The sequence below is a fragment of the Mugil cephalus genome, chromosome 23, assembly GCF_022458985.1.
Source record: "Mugil cephalus isolate CIBA_MC_2020 chromosome 23, CIBA_Mcephalus_1.1, whole genome shotgun sequence".
Taxonomy (NCBI): Eukaryota; Metazoa; Chordata; class Actinopteri; order Mugiliformes; family Mugilidae; genus Mugil; species Mugil cephalus.
This window is the reverse complement of record NC_061792.1, coordinates 5,607,858-5,625,883: the sequence shown is the minus strand read 5'-3', so window position 1 is coordinate 5,625,883 and position 18,026 is coordinate 5,607,858. Positions and strand designations below refer to the sequence as shown.

At 42.1% G+C, this 18,026-nt stretch overlaps 3 protein-coding genes across 5 annotated transcripts in view; 2 read left to right on the top strand and 1 right to left on the bottom strand.

Moving 5' to 3' along the window:
- The first annotated feature begins 1,303 nt into the window (after nt 1–1,303).
- On the top strand, nt 1,304–5,452 carry LOC125000557 (transcription elongation factor A N-terminal and central domain-containing protein). Of its 2 annotated transcripts, XM_047576068.1 has the most exons (3): nt 1,304–2,795; nt 4,018–4,125; nt 4,224–5,452. In XM_047576068.1, exon 3 carries the CDS (start codon nt 4,229–4,231, stop codon nt 5,192–5,194), a length of 966 nt encoding a protein of 321 aa, XP_047432024.1. In that variant the 5' UTR covers nt 1,304–2,795; nt 4,018–4,125; nt 4,224–4,228; the 3' UTR covers nt 5,195–5,452. The 2 variants fall into 2 exon arrangements, with proteins under 2 accessions (XP_047432024.1, XP_047432023.1); XM_047576067.1 differs by lacking the exon at nt 1,304–2,795 and having other exon boundaries at nt 3,102–4,125.
- Nucleotides 5,453–7,652: 2,200 nt separating this feature from the next.
- LOC125000579 (ras-related protein Rab-9A-like) lies at nt 7,653–12,464 on the top strand. Its single transcript, XM_047576107.1, has 3 exons — nt 7,653–7,785; nt 9,872–9,909; nt 10,948–12,464. The coding sequence occupies exon 3, from the start codon at nt 11,032–11,034 to the stop codon at nt 11,635–11,637; it is 606 nt and encodes a 201-aa protein (XP_047432063.1). The 5' UTR covers nt 7,653–7,785; nt 9,872–9,909; nt 10,948–11,031; the 3' UTR covers nt 11,638–12,464.
- Nucleotides 12,465–13,457: 993 nt separating this feature from the next.
- LOC125000561 (neuronal membrane glycoprotein M6-b-like) overlaps nt 13,458–18,026 on the bottom strand; it is a 31,978-nt gene continuing 27,409 nt past the window's right edge. For both annotated transcript variants that reach the window (XM_047576077.1, XM_047576076.1), the window contains exons 5-7: nt 17,001–17,074; nt 16,851–16,916; nt 13,458–16,531 (exon numbers count right to left, since the gene is read on the bottom strand). In XM_047576077.1, the coding sequence (XP_047432033.1) occupies nt 16,379–16,531; nt 16,851–16,916; nt 17,001–17,074 (293 nt within the window). In that variant the 3' untranslated portion in view covers nt 13,458–16,378. The remainder of the gene's footprint in view (nt 16,532–16,850; nt 16,917–17,000; nt 17,075–18,026) is intronic.

Sequence of the window (18,026 nt, the reverse complement as noted above, 5' to 3'; positions counted from 1 at the left end):
TGGCCATGGTGACCCTCCCACACTAACTCAAGATTTACTGGCGTTTGCATTCAGTGAAACTTGACCTATATTACAGCCAGCCACCAGAGCGAGCTCCATATGCTTTGACATTTTCCCCTTTGAGGAGCTGTCATGGCGTCCAATTTTTTTTATGGGCCTTGATCCAGACACGTCTTTAATGTTTTTGGTGTTTAATCTGAACCTTTACTTGTTACGGGATGAACAGTATTCTATGCTAGCTAATGTAAGCAGCCGTTCGATCGGTATTTAGCCCTTTTCCTGCGACTAACACTGTGCATCAAAAGTGCTTTCATTCAGTGTTTGTATTTTTGCCATTGTTCACATCACTCAGTTATCTATGCTTAATTTTGAAAGAGTGCAGGTTCCTACTGTTTCATTTCGAATTCGCGACTTGGGCCCAGACTCACATTTGTCGCTGCTCTAAGCCGAACGCAGCACAGCTGAACCCAACTAAAGAACAGTCCCTCGCACCTGTGCACACACTTCGAGCCCTACACTGTGATCGCATTACAAATGTAGATCTGGTAGAGGCTGCACAACTGTGTGCAACATGGGAGGAAGTGGTTATTTGTAACTCGGGGGCCGGCCGGTGGTGGATTTCCCATAAGGCCGAGCATGTGTCCAGTTGGTGTGTGTGTGTGGGAGAGAGCAGTGGGGGTTTCATGGGAAAACAAATGTGATGAATCAATGTGGATAATTGTTGGTGCACTGGAGGGAGCATGAGGTTGTAACCACAGGGGATTGGTATGTCACGTCTTTGAGAGCAAACTAATGCGTGAGCAGAGAATTAAAATCAACACTCGTGCTTTTTTTCAATGCTTGAAGTCACTGCTTTTCAAACAATGGGTTAAGGGGGCGATTCATTTCAGACTAAACCACTCAATGAAATGAGTGGAGCTTTGCTTTGAAACGCTGCCAAGTGAAATGTCGCAACATATCACAGAAGACGTTACGAAATTTTGCTTCATTCCTCAGCTTAATATTGAAACACAAACAAGCAGCTATCTGCCGTACTTCCTTATTGCTCCTGAATTCAACAGAAGTTTTTATCGGAAGAGGAAAATATTATGGCGGGTCAGAGCAGACACAACAGTTGCACTCACGGGCTGTGACACTGTGCCGAGGTTGTAACAGAAAGTCGAGAGACAGCTCGTGAAGTGTCAGTCAAAACAGAGCGATCCCGCGCTAGCTAGAGGCAGAAAAAAAATCTTCTAGTCATCTGTGATCGCCCTGAAGGTCATGATGAGTGGGTGAGGTGGGCAGGAAACAGTCACACACACACACACACACACACACACACACACACACACACACACACATACACGAATGTCCTGCCACATCAACCCAAGATACTGAAATCGAGGTTGATGTTGCTCTCGCAGCATAAAAACCACAGACTCTGTCACATGTGCGTCTCTGCAGCAGCCTCTGATGCATCAACAGAGACTATGTAAACAAAAGAAATCCTCCTCCTGGGAACATATTTATCGTAGTTAACAGCATCCGATTTAAGAAAAGTAAGATTTAATCATTTATCATGTTACTTTCGAGCATTAATTTACCCTTCTTTAAGTAGAAAACATGAATATTTGTGTTCTTGTCGAAGGTTACATGAGAAGATTGATATATGTCTGTGGGATGATTATGCAGCAGCAGATGATAATTAGCTTAGCTAGCAACAGCTAACTACGGGTTACAAAATCCAGCTAACCGCTTTAAATGTAATTACCGCGTGTTTAAAAAAAAAGCATGTGTTTGAACTAAATAAGGGTAAAGCTTTAAAAAAAGCCACCGCGTTAGCAGTTTCTGCGCTTATCATTTCTGTAATGGCCCCTAAACGCCCTGATTGCTGACAGTAAGCACATCACAAGTGGACATCAGCTAAAAAAAGACTTTATTTAGCAAGTATTCACGGTGTGCTTTTTTTTTTGTTGTTGTTGTTGTTGTCATTCCCGCTCTGCACAACAACCTTTCATGTTTACTTGGTTTGATGGGGAGTTTTCAGGTTGTGATGATGATGGTGGGGGTGGGGGAGCAGGGACTTACCATGTTGTCAAGAATGTCTGCCCATGAAAAAAATGATCACTTTAACGAGAAGGCCTCCCTCCGCCTCCTCCTCCAGGATTTCTCAAGCTAAGGGCGGGGTAGTGTGTGTGTGTGAGTGTGTGTGTGTGTGTGTGTGTGTGTGTGTGTGTGTGTGTGTGTGTGTGTTCATGCGTGCACACCACCAAGTGTGGCGTGGCCTGCACAAGAGGCGGAGACAACAAAAGCAGGATGTGATACAGCAGGCCTCCACTTCCTTGTACGGCTCCACGGAGATCCAGCGCAGCGCAGAGAGCGCCACCTCTCGTCCGCCGTCGGCCCCGTCGTGCAGCGTGCTGGTAAAATTCCATTCCCACAGATGGGGATGAGTAGCCCACAAGTGCAACAACGGGCCGCACTGAAATCTGCTTGATAAGATATGTGACTGTTTTCGGGAATTCCAATCAAGTGTGGCCGGAGGAACCGAGTGCAAAGGTCCTGGTGTGTTCAACAGCTGAAAGATGATATATTCTTTTTCTTGTTTCTTTTTGTGCTTTTAGGTATGTTCACTGAACCCCACCCATCTCAGTCCACACAGTTTGAGGTTGGGGACCCTCCTGCGCCTGAAAGGTCGAAGGTTCAGTCCTGAAAATCCTCCCAGCTACTTAAAAAAGCACACGGCACAAATGCGAATCTCAGAAAACTTCTCAAGCCGCTGCACTCATGTCCAGAAAAGTTAAACATTAACGCCGGTAAAAGCCTCCTGGAAGCTTTAACTTCAATTTGAGGTCTTAAAAGGGGCTGTTTAAAGGCTTCAGAGACAGCCACTTGCCCCCCCCCCATCCCCCCAGGGTGTCCCCTGCTATTGGCTTAGCTGCATGAATCCTGAATGCCAATTTTTAATATAAGTCTAAAAAGGTGATGTCATGGTGCCAGTTACGTAATGGCACCCTGTTAATCTAATTCATCTATTTATATGTCTCAGACCTATTTGTGCATGAATAATGATATATATTATTCACTCAGTGATGACTCATTGAATTCATTTTAATGTAAAACTCACTTTTTGGTCTATTTCATGTATGACGAACTGATCTCCATCTTTTCCTCTACAGCTAGTTACAAAAACTAAGTATGTTTTATGGTTTCCCATAAGGGATCGTCCAAAAGTGATTAGAAATAGAGAATGCTTAAAAATAATATAAATGTCCTTTTTCCTGACCTGTTCGTTGGAGGTCAGTCTCAAATTTAGGCCTCGTGTTTTGGAAAATTTCCAGTAAAGTTTGCATTCAAATGATATACAAAGAAACGTGTATGTAAACTTGCACATACAAAGCTTTCATTTTATCATTCACTCATCTCCAGTGTGGGAATACAATCTGTTTTGCTGGCTGGTCTGTCCACACTGTTTCAGGAAGTACATCAACTCAACCGTGCATTAATCTGAAGCGCTCGCACATGTTCTTCCCTCATAACTTTCAGCACCTGAAAAGACCTGCCTCATCTTGTTCAGTATACCTTAGACTTTTGCATTCTTCTCTCAGGGGCTGGAGGGAGGTTTGTAAGCGAAGGACAGCTTGTTTCTGCATGCAGAATCCAAACATCTGACTCCTACACAACACCTGCAAATCCTTCACCACTGTCACAGCCATTTAAATAAAGTGTTAATATAATCGTGCAGATTTGTGCATAAATATACAGTCAAAAATAAACATTAATCTAACCTGGTTTGTGAATACGTGTAGAATAACCTTGAAAACCAATTGCACACTATTAAAACATAACATTAAGCTCTTATTCTGCAGCACACTTACATCAAATCGGAAGAACGCCTCATACACAAAATTGCTTCATATCCTTTTCAATAGTTTGCGTTACACTCCACTTATGACGCCATCAAAATACATTTTGAGAACTTACAACAAACTGATCTTAAATCACACTCTGATTTTGTGATGCTACACTTCCATCTAGTGGTGCACTCGGGTAATTGTCTCTCCCCGAAACACATCCAACATGGCGGCTTCCTTGTAGACGTTTTTTCTTAAGCAGGAAGAAGCTGAAAGCCATGAAGGAGATCAGGTAAAGCCTTTAAACGAACATACAAATATACATTTAAAGGTGTTAAATTGTGCAGACATGACAGGATTTTGCAGCCAACTGTCCTAATTTTGTTGCAGCCCTCATGGAAGCAAAGGAAATAGTCCACTGTGCTCATCAGATTGAGAAATCCATTGCAGACAGAAGTTATGGGAACATCCTGACGCTACTTGGTGACCTTCATAAGGCTCGAATCACAGCAGAGCAGCTGGAAATGACTGACATTGTTAAAGTGCTTTACCGGCTCCTGAAAAGCTGCTCAGACACCAGTGTGAAGAAGGAAGTCAAGAGCTTGTTGTCTAAGTGGAAGAAAGAGTATAGTAAGGATACTCGAGGACTGAAGTGCACTGACAAGGAGGAAGAGCTTCCATGTAGGGTTCCTGTCCCAGAAAGTGGGGATGGAGTTTCATCTTGTAGGGACTTTAAGGACCAAGAGGAAGAAAAAGAAACATCCTCCTTAATATCTGAACCTTCCCTCCAGACTCCCTCTACAGACAGCATCTCTGCATCTTCTGATCCCGTAAGAACCAAATGTGTCCAGCTCCTCCTCGCTGCTCTCTGCGCCGAACCCCCTGATCGAGACAAGGCCACAGGGCTAGCCGGAGACATCGAGCGGCACATCCACGAGCTCCACAGACCCAATCAGCTCAAATACAAAGCTTGTGTGAGGAGCAAGGTGGCCAACCTGAGGAACCCCAAAAACGGTCACCTGCGTCAGGGCCTCTTGAGCGGCTCGCTGCCTCCCCAGGCCTTTGCTGGGATGTCTGCCGAGGAGATGGCCGGCGAAGAGCTCCGGCAGCTGAGGAAGGAGTACTCGACCCAGGGCGTGAGCGAGAGGCAGCTTCCACAAGGGATAGAGGGGACGCAGACCCGGAAGATTCGCTGCCAAAGGTGTGGTGGTTCAGACTGCAGAGTGACTCAAGTGTCCAGGGGTGCGCTGTTCTTGCCTGCGTGGGTGAAAGGGGGTGGCCCTGGCGAGGATGCAATGACCTTTGTGACCTGCAGCGGGTGTGGGCAGCAGTGGTACCACAGCGGCTGGGTCTGCCTCTAAATTATTATCAACCTTTTTTCACAAGAAAGTTTTTGTGACTTTTGACTGGATGGTGCTTCTAGATCCGACTGTTGTGTGGGGCTTTCAATGTGAATTAATTTGTTTTATTTTGAGTTTGGTCCATAAAATGTCTAAAATGCTGTGAAACACCCAAAATATCCAAGTCAACACATTGTTATCTTCATCCAGAACACAAATAAATTCAGTTTACTCCAGCAGAAAGTAAAAAAAGAAAGAAAAAAAAAATAGAAGCTTGAACAGTTGTTTTTTATTTTGGGACATTTTGACAGTGCTGTCTTCAATGGTTCAGACATTTTTTAAAATTCCCGTGATGCCGGAACTAAAGCTAAGTGACTGTAGCCGCGGACCGAAACTTTCAGGAAGTAAAGTATTTGATTAAGTGCTCAAAAACACACGGTTAGCAAGCAGTTAGCAAGCAAAAACAAATACAAAAACAAATATTTAATGAAATTATGCTAAATTTTGGGAATGAAATAACAGGAAGTACAAAACTGCACAGTATAGTGAAGCAAGAGGAGCCTTTAAGTTGATTAGCATGTTCCTGGTTGCCTAGCATAAAACTAGCTAGCTAGCTAACTACAGTGGTTAATCTATCAGAAGCAGTTTTTAGAGCTTCTAGAGCCAAATGTTATACTATACACTCACAATTTCTCAACAACTTATCTTGAATGTAAGTAATTTGTGATTAAATTAGTTACTTTTTAATATGAAAACAAATATTTAATGAAATTATGTTAAATTATGGGAATAAAATCACAGGAAGTAGCAAACTGCACAGTAGAGTGAAATTAGAGGAGCCTCTAAAGCCGTATTTCCATACATAACCTACCTCCACACCGCCCCGCACCTCCCACTTTAAATTGCTATTTCCATTGCTAGAAGGTGGGCAGAACAAGGCCACAGGGATACTTTTCTGGGTACTTTTTAGTACCTCCTCTGTGGTTGGTCCGAAGTAGGTGAAATGGGGCTGAAAATGTGTCATAGGACACATGGAATGTATGGAAATCCAGCCTAAGCTGATTAGCATGTTCCTGGTTACCTAGTGTAAAACTAGCTAGCTAGCTAACTACAGTGGTAGGTCTAATAGGAGCAGTTACCTGCTTCTCTAGTTGAATGCTATACTATAAACTCACAATTTCTCCTCTCCGTACATTTGTCGAGAACTTATCTTGAAGATAAGTCATTAGTGTTGAAATGAGTTGTGTTAATACTGTCACATTACAAGAAGATGTCAGTGCCCGTGTATTGAAGTTTTACATCGTTCAACAAGACAGTTTTGTACATTTGTAAAGCAATAATAATACATGTAAAAGTAACACAAATGAAACAAAAGACAGAGCTGTCTTGAAGTATGGGGCACATACTTGTAGATTTAAAGAGGATTTTTGAAATTCCCGCAGCTACAGCTGAGTCACAGCTCATTGCAGCAGCAGACTGAAACCACAACTTTTTAAAGAAGTAGCTCCCGTCATCCTCTGCCCCACTCTTATCATTTCCTGTCTCTTCTAATAGACTTTACTTCTACTTGGTTCATTTAATGATTTTTAGCGGCTTCTCTATCTCTTTCTCTTCCATTTGCTGGTCAGTGTGAAGTCACAGAGGACTTGACCTTTAGCATGACTTATCTACTCTTATCACTTGTTCTACTTTGGGTATGAATGTTGACTTAAAAAAAAAAGAGTCTTACAATATCCCATTCATGTGCAGCATACTGAATGCAGTGAATGAGACATGTGACCTTAGAAAACGTTGAGCATGTGAGGCCGTAATCTGCCTGCCAGGGCGGCCTCGGGGGCGGATATCCCATGGTTCTCCAGCCGACGTGGCACAACGACTCACTTGCACATCGCCGTGACGTCACATGAAGTGGTCTTCGCCGTGAACTGGTTCTTAACATCCCCCGGGCCCACGCAGCCTTTCTGATGAAAGGGAAGGAAAATCACGCAAATGCCGTGGTGTCTTGCATCTAAAGATGTCTGGTATCCGAAGCCTGCCACATCTCCCTGTGCTGCATCTCCTGTCACATTCTCCTTGTCTTTCAGGTTTGATAACTGTCACCAGATACAAGATAAAAACACACAGGTCACACAGCAGAGACAGTTAGGACTGAAACACTATTTTGATCATAGTGTAAAAGGATGCAAAGATGCACAAATATAGGCCCTTTGCCAGGGATATTGTGCCCCTATGCAACAAATCAAAGAGACCACACAACACAAAAGTAGGTTATTACAAACTGAAAGTGATACATATCTCAATACAAAAAAAAAAGTTACGATACTTTTTTTTTTTTTTTTTTAATATTAAAACAATTTTGAATGAATTTGTAATAGACTTTAATACTCTTTCTAATTGCAAATACAAATAAACTAATAAAATGTAGATGCCCTGACCGCGTCCAGGAAGGCGCCTGATGAGAGGAGGCGTGACACGCTCGGGTCATATGAGCGTCATCAGCGGCTCCGGGGCCAGAGAGCAGCGGGGGACACCGGAGCGCCATGTCACCGAGTCACAGCTGCGCTCGGCCGGGCAGAACAAGGGGTATTTAACCACCGAAAGCACATCGACAGGTACTGTAACCGCGTTTCTGCTGGTGAAAATGCTCGTGAATCGCTTTGTTTCGTTTCGATCGCGTGGAGAGTAAGCGGCGCGCCCGTTATCGGACAGCAGCTTACGGCGAGGCTTCCATTATCGGACAAATCTTTCCAGCGATTCATCGCGATTATTGACGTCGACTGGAGGCGAGTAAGCGAGCTTTAATAGACAGGACACCTCAGCGAAAGTGTGTGCTCGTTTTGGAGTGAAATGCACCCGTTTTCGAAGTAGATTTCTCTTCATTTAAAATCGTGTTAAAACGCGGCAGTGTAACCCCGCCCCGGGGTGTCTGCTGGGGAAAAAAATGGATCTGCAATACAAACAGCTGTAATTAGCGTGAACATTTCCAGTTACAGCCTTTACAACTTAGTAACGCGATGACTGTCGTTGTGCTGATCCCATGATGAGCTTGTTTATTGATAAGAAATAAGTTATGGGCTCACACTCAGCTCAGGTGTCCTGTCATGATTTTTATGGGCAAACTGTTGCCCTGGTGATTTAATATAATAGCCCCTGCCCTGATATTATAACCAAAACCAGAAACATTTTATTATGAAGGTTCAAATTAACTTATACTTGAAGTAAATTACATTTTTTTTAATTACTGGAATGAACCCACAGAGCAGCTTTCTCTTCACATCCTCCTGCTGTAGGAAACACATGACTCCTGACTGCATGTGTGTGGCCATTCATTCCTGCTTCTTATTCTACTGCTTCAGAAATGTTAATGCGTCTCCAGAACAAATGACAAGACCTATAGGTGTCCAGAACAAAGACATCATTTACCCGGCTGTGGTCCCATTGCTAGAAATGCTTTTTATCTGCCACTTCACGTGACGGTGGGGCCTTATGGAAAACATTTATAGACTACAAGGAAATGGGATGAGTAATATTAATCTAATGTTTTTAGCATTTTTATTACTGTAATGAAACACAGGAGAGGGTGTACCCTGCCTCTCGCCCAATGATGGCTGGGATTGGCCTCAGCAACCCCCTCGACCCTAGTGAGGATGGGCAGTAGTAGAAGATGAGATGAGTTATCAAAGGCCCTGCGATGAAATATTATCAGTATCTACGATGATACTTAGTTCACAACACGACAATATGATATCACAATACTTAAGTCGCAATACAATATTGTCACGATACTTAAGTCTCAATACGATGTTATCATGATACTTTAGTCACATTACGATATTACAGTGATACTTCGCAATACGCTATTATCGTGATACTTCAAAATATGATATTATGATGTTACTTAAGTCATGGTAAGATCTCAAGATATCTATGTCACAATATGATATTGTTACAGTACTGTAATTGGATAAATGTTATTGTAAAACCTAAGTCATAATAAGATATCACGATATATAAGTCGAAATGCGATATTATCATGACACGCAAGGTGGGATATGATATTGTCACAATACATAAGGCACATTGAATATTATCACAATACTTTGCGTTATGATATCACAACACATGGTAAGTCATGGCACCTTTATTATTAAGTGGAAAACTTTTTTATGTCTCCAACACCTCTGTGTTTGATTTACCAACTTCCTTCTGCTGACCTTGCTCTGAAAATACAAGGTCTGTTTGTTGTAAGAATACTTACAACAAACAGTAGGTCTAGTGGAGCAATAAAGCAGTTAATATTATTATTTTAATACCAAAACTTCATTCATATTTGCAATTCTTTGCATACATCATGGATACTTGGGGTGTGTGTGTGTGAATACAATCACTTTTAGGAAAGTAAAAGTATCTGTGCTGTTGATGCCTCCCTGAGTAACGAGAGTCACTATCTTTGTCACTGACCATGATGGATGAGGGGGGCCTGTTCATGTAGAAAAGCCATTAGATTGCCCACGTTCTCCTCCGAGATTTGGTCTAGGATGTAGGTGGGATGATTGCTCTTATCCTAAGCTGATATGTAAAGTATGCCAGCGTGTGGTGCAGGATTAAGTGTGCATTTAAATCCTCATTAGTCACTTTGCTGAGCCTGAGTGGGTGAACTTCATAACAAGCCACCCTCTTTCTCTTTGTGTTTTTCAGGTTGCCGATGAAGTGATTTGTGTGTGGCAGATGTAACGGTGAGCAAAAGCCTCTTCCTCTTGCTGACTCACTGGTCCTGTGATCGGGGTCCATGTGATGATGTTAATGCACGTCATATTTCACAAAGTATAGGAAGTTCATCAGTTCCGTCATGTAATGAGTGTGCTGTGGCTATTTAACAGGATTAGCTAGTGGACTGACTTCAATCAGTTCTACTCACAGCGTGTGGAAACATTATTTCTTGTTTACAGGCCAAGGGTGGCAAAGTGAAACTTGGCAGAGAAGCACTTTGTCCTTATCTGTATGACTAAAGGTCAACCATAATGAAGCAGTATTTCAAACATTCGTTAGACCTGTTGTTGTCTGACTGAAAATTATTTGATTCAGTTTGTTATAGTTTCAGGTTTCAAAAGATACAAATAACTTTCTGTAGTTCTGTTCCATTAGTAAGTATCACAAGGTTTATTTTCTCAACTCACTGATTAAAATCTTCCATGTTATACGTCTTCAACAGGGGGCCACGACCCCAAGGGGGTCTGTGGAGGTACTGCAGGGGGGTCGCAAATTCTTTGGTTGATTATACATTTTTTGTATATTTTTAAAATTTTCCCCCACAATTTTAAATTTCTTTAAATATGCATTAACATGAATCCGATAAGTGATAGTAAAGGGATAAATGTAGGTTATCTTTATGTTTATGTCAGGTATGTTTATCTTAATATCTTAATGCAAAGTTGCAAATGCAAAGTTTAATATAGAACACATATAGTAGGTAGGGGGGTCTCTACTTAATCTCTCCATTAGCTTGGGGGTCCTTGGTCTGAAAAACATTCGAGACCCCTGGATGACTATGTAAGAAGCTACACTAAAGGCCCAAAAAGTGTCTATGTATGCAGATGACACCTTGCTGAGATGGAATGTTCATTTTTGAACATATGAACAGCAGTGTTTTTAGAATAGGTCATTCTAAAAACGCTGAAAATATTTTGAAGCGGGCCTTACACGGTACATGTAGCTACCTCATGAATGATTTTCTATTTTGCTTTCTAAACTAATTGAAAGTTTTCCCTCTGCAGTGCAAACAAGGCTTTCCATTGTTCTCCAGACGTTCTGTGCAGACTCTTGGCCTGGACTAGCGACCCCAGCAAACCACTGTAGCCATGATGTCTAAGTCAGCTCTCCTGAAGGTGATCCTTCTGGGTGATGGTGGCGTGGGAAAATCTTCACTCATGAACCGCTATGTCACCAACAAGTTTGACTCGCACCTGTTCCACACCATAGGCGTGGAGTTCCTTAACAAAGAGCTGGACGTAGACGGCCAGAAAGTCGTCCTGCAGATCTGGGACACAGCTGGTCAGGAGCGTTTTCGCAGCCTCCGCACGCCTTTCTACCGAGGCTCCGACTGCTGCCTCCTCACCTTCAGTGTGGATGACGGACAGAGTTTCCAAAACTTGGCCAACTGGAAGAAGGAGTTCACTTACTATGCTGATGTGAAGGACCCCGACAACTTCCCCTTTGTGGTGGTGGGCAACAAACTGGATGTTCCCGAGCGTCAGGTGTCCGGAGAGGACGCTCGGCAGTGGTGTCGCGAAAACGGCGGACACCCTTACTTTGAGACGAGCGCCAAGGATGCAACGAATGTAGCATCAGCCTTTGAGGAGGCAATTCGTCGGATTATGGCTCTGGACCACAGAGATGATCACCTCATTAACACCAATACAGTGGACTTACAGAGGAAGAGTCCCCCTGAGTCCAGCTGCTGTTGAGCTGAGCCCTGAATGCAACGTGACCCAGCCAGAGCTCATATGATAATTTAAGAGATGCCACATGAGTGTGCAAAGAAAGAGGAACTGGTAGGAACTGGTGGTTTAGCAACTTCTGTTCAGCACACCATGTAATATCCTTGGTCAGACTCTTTGTTGGGATCAGCATTTTTAAAACCAATCTTGATATATTTAAGATTTCGTGACATTTTATTCAGCATTTTTACACCATGAGGAAACTGTCGAATTAAGAATAAAGGACAGTTCATGTAATATTTTTAGTGTTATGGGTTTGAAGATTTTAAACACTGTCCACGTTCACTGAAAGAAAACTACTATATGAGCAGTGAACTGGTCAATAATGAAGCACTCAGGATTTCCACTACAGTTAGTCTATGTGTGACGGTGGAGCGGTGACTGCAAATTTCAGCTCACAAAAACAGAAGTCCTGAGATTATGTTTTGCGCAGTTACTGCGCAAGAGGAAGCACAAACTATACAACCTTATTTACAACATTATTGTGAGGTCAACTGTTGCAATTTAACATGGATAAGCAAACCGGTAGCCCACAATAGAAGAGCCCATAAATACTCATAGACTTATTTGGGTCAGAAAAAACAAAAAACAACAAACGTTTATTTCTCTTGAAACCAGTGTTGATGTTAAAATTGTAGATTTTCATAAGTTGTAAAACAGTAATTGAATTATTGGTTTCTTGTATTCATCAGTTGTTCTGTACGTTCAAATGTGCCTTCATCAAGGTGAATGACACCCATATTTTTTTACTCTTAAATGAATAAAACGGCAGCCAACAAGGTAACTGGATAATAGCTTGAGTTTGTTTTTGCCTTTCTTCAGATGCAGTAAACGTTGTGTCCACAAGGTGGTACCCAGGTATCAAAAAAGCGATAAACCCCAGTGTTGCGGCTTCATACTCACTTTAATCTCCATCAAATTTAAATCATGGGTTTAAGAGGAAGTGGGTTGCGATTTGAAGTTCTGTACCTTTATTGGTCGGGCCGTGGTTGTAACACGTTATTTGAAAGCTGTGTTTGTTACAATAATTATTGAGTTACCAATCAGCTGTCGCTCTAAAGGCAACATGAGTGAAAACACCTGAGTGGGTGTGACCTCCGGCTGAAACGGCTCCAGTTTTCGGAACAGAAAGAAGCACACGGTGACCCAGATTGGCATCACCTGCTACAAGAGTGGCCTGGAAATGCTGAAAGGCTTAAAAAAACAAAAACAAAACAAAACAAAAAAAAAAACCCACCAAGCTAACACAGCTAGCTTAAACACTAAAAGCTTAATGAAACTTCTAACCTTGTTCTAGCTCAACCATATAGCAGCTGTCCAAGCTCATTAATAGATATATTAACTTGTTTTTTTGATTCATGGTGGTCTTAAGGCTAAATCTGCTGTAGATTCATTCACAAGCTAGCTCAATCGTGGCTGGCAGAAAAAGCTGATCTTCAACCACCTGAAAGAAATGGTGCTATCTTGCCAACAAGTTAGAACGTGTATTATCCGTTGATGTATTTAAATCACACAGAAATCAAATAGTCTTATTGGCAGAAGGTTGCTCTAAAATGGTGGCACACTGGGAAACGGTATTTTTACTTTTTTTACTATAAAAAATTGCCAACTGCTTTAACTTTAATGGGAAGTTGAAATTAAGATTGATCAAAATAAATTTTGAACAGCCCATGTAAAATTTGTTAGTATTTTCTGGCTGTTTTATGATGGCATTTATTGGGAAATTAGATTTTTTTTTTTTCACATAAGAATGACAAACTCAAGAAAGAGGCAGGAGACGCACGGTGTCACGATAATAAAAAATATCGGTTTTACTAGAGAAGGTTACAAAAATCATCACTATATAGGAGTCATAGAACTATTTCCAACTTAAAAAATTAAAACCATAATGAAACACCTACAGGGACTACAATGCCATCAAAGTACAATGGAGTTTTCTTTAGAAAAGAGTGGGAGGAAGGGGGCAAACACCGCCTACCATAGTTGTCAGTACATTTGACTACACATCACCTGAAAAACTGCAAAGACACAGTCATGTCTCCTTCATGCAAATAACGAGGAAACGACAACACCCTGACACGCATCGTCTTATAGGAAATTGAAATTTGCCTTTACATCAACCTGGTGGCAAAGCACGTATATTTATCAACATAACACACATGGCAATATAGTCCTTTTTTATACAGAATAGACAGCTGCACACATGGACGATACTGACATGCTTCATCTCATCGAAAAATTAGGTATTTGTTTTTTTGAGGGCAAACTAACTGGTTTTAGAATATAGTTCATGATTATTAAACAATATCTGTTTATAAAATCAATGTATGAAATTCCTGACCTGATGTTTTATTCGGAGTGTAAACATCCAAAAACAGTCTCTGTGGCTCGTGTAAGAGGCATGACGTTAATAGTAAAAAAGAAAGAAAAAAGAAAGAAGAAGAAGCGACTCTGTTTTTTGTCAACTCAAAGTCACTTTGGCCGACCATTGCACAAATGTGTTTCATAAAATAATTATTACTGAATCACAAGAAAAGCTCAGCTGCCTAAAACTGATAAAACATTAATAAATCAATTTCCTGGTATTTATTTATTTTTTTTGTATTTTAAAATGTATACGTCACAAGCACCTCAATCCATCATATCATATCATGACTGCACTGTATCCCTCTCACAACATATCATTTAAGATGTTACATTACAATTATTATATCAAATGCAGAACTAGTATTTGAGTGCTAAACACATATCTCAAAGGGTACATTTACATATATTTGTGGAAAAGAAAGAATAGAAGAGCATGGCAAAACACTGATTGTGTTCTCCTCGTTTTGGGAGAGGTGTAGATCAATATTTTTAGGGTTATTCGGCTATTTACAGGTGAACTTCATTCTCTAAAGGAAGAATTGACTGAACAGGTTTTCACGGTATAATTCACACAGGACAGCGTACCAGTCTGGTAAGAGTTTAAATGGTGAGGCCTGGGAAAAGAAGACAACTGGTGAAAATCTGATTTGGTTTGATACCTGAGGTGTGTGTGTCTCTTTTTAAGACCCGGACAGATTTATCTTTGATTTCTGCTGCCGCTGGTGAAGAGTGTAGCAAAAATCGTAAAGGTCTTAAAACAGGATAGTCTGACATATTGGGAAGAGTGCTGGTTCACTTTCTTGTTAAGAATCAGATGAGAAGTTCGATACCACTGCAAAAACCAAGTTGATAACAGCTGGCTATAAAGTTAATAAGATAATAAAGAGTATAATAATTTATCTCGATACTTTAATCAACACGCAGATAAAACTGTTGCTGTTTCACTTAGCTAAATCACTATAAGCTGTAGCTACACACCTTTCCTGATTCATCATTACACAGGATGAAATATCACAATCCCTGGTGCCAAAATCTGAGGCAAAACACATTTAGAAGCCCAGTCCAACTAAAAAACCGACCAGCAGACTAACAGTCATCTACCAGCTAGCAACAGGAAGACACCAGCTAACTAGCCTAGCCCAAAAAGCCTTGTGGCTAGCTGAAAGAAACAGAACTAGCTTACCAAACCAGTGAATAAGTGTATTTCCTTATCAGTTTAATTCACAGAAAACTGTTTGAATAGTTCTAAAAAGAGCTTGCTGGCTTCCTGGTACCAACGCTAATCTTAGCTAGCCCGCTAGTGTGTCTTCTTTTTTTTTTTCCAGCTTCCAGTCTTCATGCTAACCACATGCCCACCTCACATGAGCTAATTATCTTCTCCAACCGATGAAATGAAAGTAAATCAGCACTTTCCCAGAACTATTCCTTTCATAAAAGCATGCTGTCCATCTGGTCTTAAATGAACTGTTAGAACCTTGGTGCTTAAACAAACCGATTCTGTGTAAATGCACAGAAATCGTTGAGATACCATGTGAACTGAGATTCTTTTAGGTATCTATATGAGGGATGGGGTCGGGGTGGTTTGTGTTTTTAAGGGATTTTGAATCACCTTTATCCTATTTGTTTGTTAAATAGTGCAACAATGTATCAAGCATTTGCAATAAAAGTTAAAGATGGAGAAAAAAAAGTAAAGGAGGAAAAAAATATATGAGCGCAAAACGTAAAGAAGAAGAACAAAGATCATAATACCTGGCATACTTCTCAGAGTATTAAAAAAAACAACAACATTCGTACACATTCGCACAATATATTCATATTCATATATATATGCATATAAAACACCAAAAAAAAGGAGGAAGTTGGTCGCTGCCTGGCTTCCCTGTGGATGAAGCAGACAGTGAACAATGTTTTTAGGCTGTTTGGAGCTGTGTGTTGAGAGGCTGAGCTGGCTCAGGGCGCGAGGCCATCACAGCCGGGCCACGTTCACAAGCTGGCGCCCGAAAGCACGGGGGAGGAGACGCTTCTGAACCGATGTGCCGTACCTGAGCTCGACCCCGACGGACAAGCTCTCACGTTCTGAAGCACCCACCTCCGTCTGGGCCTGCCCGTTCTCCTGACCCTCTATTCTCTTCCCCTCTGGTGCGAGCAGGCGCCCACAACCCCTAATAAACATCGGGAAGAGGATGGAGATTCAGGAGTTTCAAACATGACCGAGGTGGTTTGTTTTTTTTTTTTTTTTACTGAGGGAAGGGTGGGCACTGGGTGTTGCGAGGTGGGCGGGGGGGATGGGGGTCGAGGTCTGGAGAGGAGATGGATGGTGGTGGAAGATTGTCTCCTGTCCTTATGAGTAGGAGGAGGAGTTCTGGCCATCCTTGGAGCGCGCCTCAGCCTCCAGATCCTGGTCATCCTTGGTCTTGATGTCTTGGTACTCGTGCGTGGAGACGGCGCTCTTCAGATAGGCCCAGTTGGCTGCCAAAATCATCAGGTAGTGGACCTAAAGAGAAACGAGAAGGTGTCCAGATGATCCAGCACAATATTTAAAGAGGAGCTCAATACCTTTTTTTTTATTTTATTTTTTAGCATCTCCAATTCCCTGGATGCTAAACAAAAAAAAAGCCCGCCTCCACAGCAGAGTAAAACGCTGACCCTCGGCACGAACACTCAAACGCAGAGAGAGGCAGGCTGTGGGGCAGGATTTCAACCCATAGAATGACATCCATGAGAGGCGGTGTTGCTACGGCAACGGATAAGCACGCCATGGCAACGTGCATATTTCCAGCAGCACATTATCAGTCAGATCATGAGGGGCTTACCAATGCGATGAGGGTAGCGCCGGCGCCGGCCAACGCCACGATGTAGAGGTGGTACGACAGGTAGAACTGTGAACGGAGAAGAAAATTGGTGAGGGGTGGGGTGGACGGGAGAGAGGAGTGGAAAGTGTCGAGGGGCCAGCGTCCTCTCACCTCGTTGGTGTTACAGATGTCGCCCAGTGTGGCTCCGCAAGCTTTTCCTGGTGTGGCGTTCCAGGGAATTACACCTGCGGGATCAGAGAGATGAAACGTCACAGGACTGCCGCTTCTCTCATCTGAGACAAGAAGCTTTTATCTCCCCAGAGACTCAGAGGCTGTATGATTGAAGGCATTATGAATTAGGCTCAGATGAAGATTAAAGGAAACGGCGCTGCTACCGCTGTTGCTGCTGGAAAAATATGGGTCATTATTTTGAAGCCTTTTTTTAGTGCAGAATTAACAGACTTTATACATATATCCTGAACTGCTGACAATAAATCGATGACTGCCAGTGACTGGGGTTAATATTTCATATGTGCACACTAGCGCAGCACAGCAGCCAATGAAGCATATGTGATATGTGATGCTCATCCCACTTTATAAGCGGGCCAGCTGTCTTTCAAATGTGGGTCACGCATCGTACAGTACTGCCATAAAACTGATGACCTCATATGCAATCACAGGAGAGTGTTGCTTTGGATCTCAATATTATAAATGTATACATTGACCTCCTTATATGACCTTTAAAGCCGCTGATGTTTGTAGGGAGAGCAAAGCCTTTCCAATCGTGAAAACTCTTTCTAAATCTCGCTCTCCTGCAGGTAAAGCCTGGTCGCGAAAACAGCCTGTGCTGTTTCTTGCGCAGTTAAAAGCTTTTATTGCTGAGGGTAGGCAGCGTGTTTGAGCACACGGGCCTTGATCAGGGGAATTTGTCTTAGACTTTGAAGACACAGCATGTGTTTTGAGTCTTTTTTTTACATCAGCAGGGATGGGTGTTACATCAAGAAGGAGTTTGTTATTTCACTGCTTTCTCTTGATTTTCTCAGTGACCAAACTGTAAGTGTGTTTTTAGCCACTTAATTAGCATAAAAGCATGTGTTAAAGTAGAGGATGAGTTGTGTGTGAGTTTGAAGCCACGCAGGAAGAGCACCGAGTCACAAAAAGTAGCATTTTCACTGAAATACATTGTTTTAATAACCT

Excerpts from the sequence above, each read along its gene's own strand:
- LOC125000557 (XM_047576068.1), top strand. The coding sequence starts at position 4,229 with ATGGAAGCAAAGGAAATAGTCCACTGTGCTCATCAGATTGAGAAATCC.
- LOC125000579 (XM_047576107.1), top strand. The coding sequence starts at position 11,032 with ATGATGTCTAAGTCAGCTCTCCTGAAGGTGATCCTTCTGGGTGATGGT.